This window comes from Lepidothrix coronata, unplaced genomic scaffold (genome assembly GCF_001604755.1).
Source record: "Lepidothrix coronata isolate B3197 unplaced genomic scaffold, Lepidothrix_coronata-1.0 Scaffold66, whole genome shotgun sequence".
NCBI lineage: Eukaryota > Metazoa > Chordata > Aves > Passeriformes > Pipridae > Lepidothrix > Lepidothrix coronata.
In genome coordinates, this window is record NW_016690246.1 from 3,501,502 (window position 1) to 3,510,316 (window position 8,815).

General features: G+C 39.5%; 1 protein-coding gene across 1 annotated transcript; it reads left to right on the top strand.

Moving 5' to 3' along the window:
* The first annotated feature begins 4,629 nt into the window (after positions 1 to 4,629).
* On the top strand, positions 4,630 to 8,025 carry LOC108498903 (secreted frizzled-related protein 2-like). Its single transcript, XM_017818162.1, has 4 exons — positions 4,630 to 4,916; positions 5,449 to 5,618; positions 6,528 to 6,620; positions 7,715 to 8,025. The coding sequence occupies exons 1-4, from the start codon at positions 4,630 to 4,632 to the stop codon at positions 8,023 to 8,025; spliced, it is 861 nt and encodes a 286-aa protein (XP_017673651.1).
* The last annotated feature ends 790 nt before the right edge of the window (positions 8,026 to 8,815 follow it).

Below are 8,815 nucleotides of genomic sequence, written 5' to 3' on the forward strand. Positions count from 1 at the left end.
CCTGCCCTGAAGAGTAAGGATGCTGGTCCAGCAAAGCTTTCATCAGAGTGCGGAACGCCTCTGCAGCCTCCTTTGGTGACTCAGAGTGCACAGTTACTAGCTTTGATCTCTGTCTGGAAGCCTTACATCTCTGCAATTGACTCCAGATAAAAATGACTCCAGCCAAATATTGCAACAAATGTTTAGATTAAAACCAAAAATCCCTACATCTGAGAGTTTGCTCTCAAACCCCTACTTTCTTTGAAGAAAATTTCAATCCTGTTTCTTACTTCGATCTTGTGGATGTCTCCTGGTTAATGTCTGTCTGTCTCCCTGGTAACAGTCAAAGGAGAAGACACAGAGGTGGGCAGGGACCGAACCTCCGGCCACTGTTCCTCTTATCAGAGTCCATCAGCAGGTGTCCCCTGCTCGTATCCAGGAACAATAAATACAGCCTGTGGAATCACCACACAGCTTTCTTCAGAAGTCTCAAAGGGCATTAGCTGGACTCCAGATATAAATCTCTCTGAACCCTCAGGTCTTCTATTTTATGCTGCCCCCTCTAAGTGTATCCAGGCACTGCAATTGTCACGATAGTTTGCTAAACTAATTTTTTTTTCTTTTACTTTAGCCAGTCTTTATTCAAGCACCCTCTACAGACACATATCAGTACAATTAGAAATACTATGCCCCTGCCAGTTTTTGTGCAATCTGAATGTTAACTGGTGTGGCAACAGTAACTCACAGTTTACTGAGTTCACAAAAGCAATCTGTGTGTATATTTGCCTGATTTTTTTCCATGACATGTAAATGAGCAACTGAGTGTTTGCAAAAAGGGAGAATCAACAGCACAGCAATGTGAGTGCTGCAGTTTATGCTTCTGCTGAGGAGCCAACATCTGACTAATCTGAAACTCTCCAAGCAATGCCAATCTACTGTGCATGGTTATTTTTATTATGTCCTGCAAGACTCTTGCTAAAAATTATAAATTATAATGACTTGCTGTCAAACCAAGTTCAAAGGTAGCACCTGCTCATGAAGAACATCAAAATAATTGAGCCTGAACAGAAGCACAAAGTCTTTCCCTTGCTTAAAAGTGTCTTGTGAGTGTAGTGAAAAGGATGTCAAATTGATACATTTCTTAGTAAATGATGACACTTAAAATGGCACAGGATAAGGAATTTGACCCAGCTAACATCATGAACCAAGTGACTTTCTAAAGAGAGAGAAATCAGAAACTCCTGTAAATGATTCTCTTTCCTGACAGAAGATGGCTATAAAAAATTACTGAATTACAGATAATGCTCTGGCTTCAGATACAGCCCAGTCATAGGTACCCATAAAGGCATTTATGCACATTTTTCTCTTGGAACTGGTGACAGTTCTTCAGCCCTTGAGCGAGTTTCATCAATCCTGACAAATGCATAATGTCTTGCTACCCCATGGGTGAATGGCTACTTCAGTCTAAACAGCAAGAAATCAAGAAGAAACAGAAGCAAAGCATATGTCTCACCATTATTCTGGTGGCAAAACCATAGAGCTTCCTCCACATTCCTGAATCTTCCAGGTTCTCCACTGAAGCACCATGCCAGACGAGGCTAAGCAGTAGTGTGTAGCTCCTTTCTGACTCTCCTACATGGCTGGGCTCTCCACCTCCAAAGCTACCTCTGTACTCACATGGAGAGAAGTTATTTTCTTTAGCATTACAAAATGATGATCTACCAAAAGTTGGTTCTCCAAAAGATATCGAAAGATATCCAAAAGATATCCAAAAGATCATCGAAAGATATAGCCTTTGAGGCACAGCTGAGACTAAAAGAAACCTTAAGGCACCATTCTGCTCTGGCTCAAAAATTACCTACCTACTGCAAAGCCCTGGCAGGAAACTGACTCAGAGGTACACAATTATTTATTTCTAAGACAGTTCCTATGGAGACTAAGTTTGCCAGGATAGGTATTAGCTCTTATTAGATCATCTTGGTATCACACACTCTCATTATGCCTGACTCTGTTTTGTCAATCAGTGGTGGCTCAGGGGGACCTCTCAAAATCAGACCCACTGGCTCACAAGCCAGCACACATGGTCTTGGGTACAGCCAGAGCTTGGCCTGGCACAGGCCTGGCACTGGGCAGTTGTAAGGCACTCCAGTGGGAAGGGGCACAGCAACCTTCCTCCTGCAGAGCAGCACCAAGGGCACTGCTAGAGACACAGTAAACCCTTATTATCTGGAGTAACAGGGTTAAGTCAGGTTTTAGGATCAGTCAGGTTTTCTTCTAGGTTGTGAGACAGTCACAGAGAAAAACAGAGAGGAAAGTGTCTAAATATTTGAGAGACCAAATACTCTTTCTTACTCTACATTCTATATCAAGAAATGTGCATGTAATACCATGCCCCACATGTAAGAGGTCTCCTTCACCAGAGATCTTACCACCTACTTTCAGACCGCAATCGGATGAGAGGAGTATTACAGAAGAATACTATTATACACAGAGAGGAATTTGATTAATTTCATAAAGTTATGAATTGGTAAAGACATCAGCAATATGAATAGGCACAGAAGCCTGCTGGATGAGGGGGGCACTCATACACGGAGTCCAGTTTCACTCCCGTTGCTGAACGCCAAAGAGACACGTCGAGGAGAGAGATGTCAAGGTGTCTGCAAGATCTCCGGAGCACATGTCAGCTGAGCTCTGTGGATGGGGTAGAGGTGCCTCTGCATGGCAGGTGAAGCCTACGGTTTTGCTCTGAGCACATGTGGGAGCCAGATGGCACTGGGAATGTTCAAAGGGGCTGCACAGTTGGCTTGGCCTGCAGACTTGCCCTCTCCTGGTGCTGAGCAGCTTTGTGCTGTCATTTCATTGCAAAATAGTGGCAACGGCAGCTCTGTGCAAGTGTGGCCCCCAGAGATACCTGAATAGATTTAGCAAGAATGTTACTTTTACTGACTTTTAGTAATGCTTTTTAACTTCTTAAGGAATACACGGAGCACCTGGCAAAAGGATGTTACTTTCAGGCCAAAATCAGCCTGGTTAGGTGTTCAGTTCTTCTGCTTTGAGGTAAGATAATGGATACAGAGAAACCACATTTACTGGAAAAAACCCCCACCAATTTGGCAACAAAACATGACAAGAAAAACTCACATTTCTTTTAAATATGTTTTTAGTTCCTGGGCCCTTGCATGCTGTAATTTTTTTCCTCACTTATTTAAACAGATACTGTAATTTTCCCAGTAGCTTAGAGTAAAGAAGATCGCTATGGAGGAATCAGTGGGGGGTTGTCATTGGTTTCAAAGATATGAAGATTTATTAGCCTAAAATTTAGGTATAAACATGTAAATTATATGCCACATATTGTTTAACCATGCTGCATCTCAGTATAAGCACAAAAAGCTACTACACTACTATGAACATACTTATTTTAGCCTTACAATGAAGCCAGATATTTTGCAATAGATATTATTAATTGCTCAGAATTTATGCTAATAAAGCATGTAATCAGATGTGGAAATAAAAATTAACATTCGCAACTAGTTGGAAAAACTGTTCTAATCAAATTTAAAATTTCCACAAAAATTTTTTTTTAGATCTTTAACTTTTAACACTACTCTGACTTTCCTATTCATATTAGGTAAGCTACACATTACTCAGACTCACTTTAACTGGTTCCCAGCTTCTCTATAATGAAGAGCTGTCTATCACTACTATACCAACAGTAATGAGGTGCTCAGTAGTAATTCTGTTACTTTTAACTTAGTGAATTTAATACCTTTTTTTTGTGCTATGAACAGGAAAAGTACACATCTGGCATAATTATTATAATTTATTAATAAACAGATTAAATGCCTCATTATTTGAGCAGCTTTAAAAGTGTAACCAGCTTCATTTGAAATAACAAAAATGTTTCTCTGTATGTGTACTGCCTTTTCACTCTGAATAAATACTGATGGCCAGCAAATTCCTGGCCATACTGATGGTCCTACAAATTCAATTCTGTATTTTCAGGTGCCTATTAAAATTAATAGAAGTTAGGACCTTTAGCATATTACAGAATAGGGATCGAAATTTCCAGGCAAAATTCTTGCCTTATAGCGGAAGACTGTCTCTTTTTTAGTGCTTGACCAAAGAAAGTACCTCTTCTACATTGTGAAACAGTGAAAGAGACATGGGCAATTAGCACAAGCAAAACATTTTCACTTGATAAGTCAATCTGAGCTGTTTTTTCTGCCATGTCAACAGTGTCTGAAAACAAAGGAGACACAGCAGCCCCAGGAGACAGCTTGTCTGCCCAACTTTTTTCTGGATGATCTCTTAATTTGTTTTAGAAAGTACATAGCAAGCCTTACAGGTGTCAAAATTTAATATGCTACATAGCATGCTGCAGCCACTGACGCCGTGGGACATGTGAAAGGCTATACCAAATCAGTGTACTTAGGGAACATACTTCTATACTTTGCTTCCACCTCCCTGCCTGTCACAACAGTCCCTTGATTAGGCAATAAGACCTGGTCTTGTCTCAAGTGATTTGATAAGCAGTTGATAACCAACAGTTCATTAAGCTCTTGGGATATATAAGCCACTAGGTTTTCAGCGTGCCTCTGCACTTGGGGGGTTTGACAGCTCCCTGCTCAGAAGCCCAGGAGTCACTGGAAGATGTTATTGACTGCAAAAATATTTGTTTTTGCTGTGAATGGTTTCCTAAGAGCAGCAACAGGCTTTGACATTGGATTATCCACAAAATGTGTAGTGATACCCAAGGAGATGGGCATGTGCCACAATATTGGATACTCTGAAATGAGGCTTCCCAACCTGATGGGACACACAAGCATGGCAGAGGTTATCCTAAAATCCACCACCTGGCAGCACCTTGTACACACAGACTGTCACTCTCACGTGAGGATGTTCCTGTGCTCCCTGTTTGCACCCATCTGTTTAGATACGTAAGTACCACAGCACAGTACAATACAGGGATGAAATGAAATGCATGTTTATCATAATCTAAAAGCAATCTCCACGTTTTCTGAAGTAATTCTATTAGCTTTTTTATATTCATCAGAAAAAAGGTACTGAAATCTTGTACCACTTTCAACTTTAGTTTCCTTTGGGAACAGGAATGCTGTTTTCAAAGGATACCATGTTTTATTTTGTTACAGCTGAAATTTATTCTTATTAATTTAGGGTTGAAGCACCTATTGTGAATAGAATCAGGTTCATACTGAAGCTTTTCTCAGGTTGTCATAAAGACATTTTAAAAATTATGACTTAATGCTGTAAGATCAGTCCAGTCCATATACAGACAACTTACTTGCATAGTTTGCACAGCTGCTGCTTCTGGAATTATATTATTATTGAAGGATGTTAAATATCAGTGAAGATGATGTACTATCACACTTTGCACAGGAATCACTGTTGCAACCTTTTCTGTTATCACTGCGTGAGTTTGACTCAGCCTGGTAATTCCTCTGGCGACAGGTTTATCCATCCTTGTAGGAGTATGTGTGTTGCTGTCCGTGACAGCTGTGCCCTCGTGCTCCTCTGCCATGGACACCCCTGGCCTGACAGTCTGGACTGCGATCGATTCCCTGAGGATGAGGACATGTGCCTGGCATCTGTTACTAAGGAATATAAACACTTGCACAAAGGTAGTTTGAAGATGGCAGAGGGAAGGGTGGCCTCCCTCTGTTCTGGGAATCAAGGAGATACAAGGGACACTGTTACCAGACAGTCTGTGATTTCGTAAATGGAATTGTGTCTACCTTTGCTGCTTCACCTGTTCATGTAGATGGACACGAAAGTGCTAGTATTTGCAGTGTAAGCTGCAGCAGATCTCAGATGATGGAAATCAGCATTGCTTCAAAAAAGAAAAGTGCAGTAGACCATGCTTAGATAGAGGAGGAAGGCAATTATGATCCTGCACAGCTATGGGCAGTAACATACCCACTGCAGCCCACTGTGTTTGAATTATTTTAAGGTCTGTTTATAGACTTATCAATGGCCCTTATCACAGATAAATTTATGTATACAATGAGTTGGTTCTCAGATCAGCTTAGAAAAATTGGGAATACTCAGGGAAACCTGAGTTATCATTGCATTAAGGTTCAAATCTTCAAATGCATTAGGTTCTTATTAACTTCTATGGAAAACAATAGGAATCAGTTGCTGCTAGCACACCCAAATTCATACATTCACAACCCTAGCACAGCTGCACCCAGTCACTGATAGAATCAGCCACCTAAACCCTTTCCCACCCACTCTAGCTGTGTTAAAAATAATTCTGTATTTGTTACTTTATCTGTTGCTGATAATTGAGCTTGTCAGTCTGAAAAATATGCATGGAAAATGAAATATGACTGAATATGCATGGAAAATGAAACTCCATTTCATCTCTAGCCATGGTTTCAGAGAAGTGTGTTGATTTTTACCTATTATCACTGGTCAGTTGTATATTTTGTCTGTTATCCCTGTGGTTAAACAGTGGGCTCTCAGCTTTGACAGCAGAAAACTAAAATTATTCTAAAATATAACAATGAGGATTTGTAATTTCATACCAGTCTTACCAAGGGCTGCCTGCCAGACCTGCCCGGCAGTGGAAGAATTCTTTACACACAGAGGAGTTCTCGAAGTTTTCTGTGACAGTAACTTTGGTAAGTCCTTGCTAATACAGCTGCTGTTAAAGAGACCAATAACCTTTCTTCTGAATGCTTTAAAAGTAGGATTACAATAAGTAACAGTTTCTGCTGGGATTTCAAAGGATTAAGAGTTTGGCTGCAGATTTAACTTTAGGTTGTTTCTCAGAATATGCTCCTTCTAATCAAAATATAAGGAGGATTTATTTTGCATGAAAGATTTATTAATGATCAAGTTTGCAACGAAATATCTCTTTATTCTGGTTTAGTTGGCTACATTGCAGTACAACATGCTTTATGGAAAGTATTTCTGTCAAAAGCAGACAAATAAGTAAGTTTGCCTTTTATTACTGGTTAAAGTCAAAGTAAATCTTTGGTGTTTTACGTGCGAACAGTGTATCCTCATTACTTGTGTGCATGAGTTTTTTGTGATACATAGCTTACTGAAAAGGAGACTCAGAAAATCACATCAGTAAAAGAAATTCTTACTGCATGTTGTCTTATTGGAGCGACAAGTGAGTGGAGTTTCCCCTAGAGACTTCCTGCAAAACTCTTTATGTCAGTGCAGAGACCCTCAGTGACTTTGGCTGGCATTAGATCAAGCAGTGTAGAGAAATTTCATACTAAAAAGTGTTACTAGAGTCAAATTATAGGTAGATGCCTATAATGAAAAGGGAATATCTAAAAGGGTGGCATCAGCAAACATTACTAGCTTTTTGCCAAGTGGTTTCCAACCTGGACAAAGTGAGTTTCAGGAGAATTGCTTGGGCAAACTGGACAGCCTTGTGATGCAAGAACAACATCAACAGCTTAGAATATGTAATTACACAAAAAGTCTGACATACATGGTTATGGTAAAAACACATCACTCACTTTCATGAAAATATTTTTTTCCTAGTTACTTAATTCAATGTAAAAAACTCCTTTACTACATACTCTTTATTTTTCAAAAATGTTTTAAACTTTATACTGCTGCTGGAGAAGGCCTCACCATAGTCTATCAGCGTAAATTATGTTTGTATTTTTAAGTAATCATCCTTCTTTCATTGACAATGTTTCCTTCTGCATTTGAGAGATGGAATGACTCATGTTTCCTTTTCTTTTTTCCTTAGCAGTGAAAGTAAAGCTGTCCAAGAGGAGAACAGTATTTGATGACCAAGAGTATAACATTGAATGCCAAGTGGAATTCATTACCCAGGGCTCACTCTTGCCTTATGAAACTCAGAGTATGATACGACAGTGGCTGCTAATTAATGAAAAATGTACACAGAGGATGACTCCAACCCATCGGCCCATGGTGTATCTCCTCGTGGGGAATATTGAAGAGGGCATCATTTTAGTAAAACAGGTTTATCATTGGCAGAGGAAGGACTCCCAGCTGACTTTGGCCACTCAGAAGTGGAGATACCATAAATGCTTGTAAATATTTATCATATTATTTGTAAAAAGATTATTATATTTCTCATGCTAAACCTATCTTGTAAATAGGAATGTATTATAAGTGGAATGTAAAGCTTTAATTTCCTTTTAAATTGTATTATAAGTTGAACTTTAACTCCAATTAAAGGCTTCCTTTCCGCAGAGTTACAGCCAGTCACATCAAGTTTGAACTTGGACAGCCATGGATAAATGTTTCTTTGAGTTATGGTAAAAAAAAATCATAATGTGTGCAAGACTGGCATAAACTAGTTTTAAGCCAGCTGACTACCTTTCATGTATTTTTCCATACTACCCACTCTACCATTTTCTCCAGTTATCTAAACTTTCCCTTGATTAATGTTTCATGAGTCCATCTCATTTTCTCCCGTTGGAGTATTTTGAAAGGAGGCAGCCCCCTGCTGGTCGCCTTTGCCGGATGGAATAAAGAGGAATATGTAAATACGGTATGATTGGTCCCAGTCACAAGAAGATTTGGTTACTGGGCATCATTTCAGAATGACAGAGCTGTCATGCACTTCAGAATGACAGAGCTGACAGCATCCCAGGGGTAACACCTGAGAGCATAGGATAAATGCAGATTATGAAACATTTTTATTCTTGTGTGACCATCTTGAATATAACATGCTTCAATTGGAATAAATCAGATCCCCACTACTGAAAAGTCCCTTCCATTTTCAGACACATAACAAAAGTCAACGTACAAACTTTACCAGTTGGCCAGGTGGTCTGCAGGGAACTAATGAAGTGACAACATTAAAAAAAAAAAAAAAAAG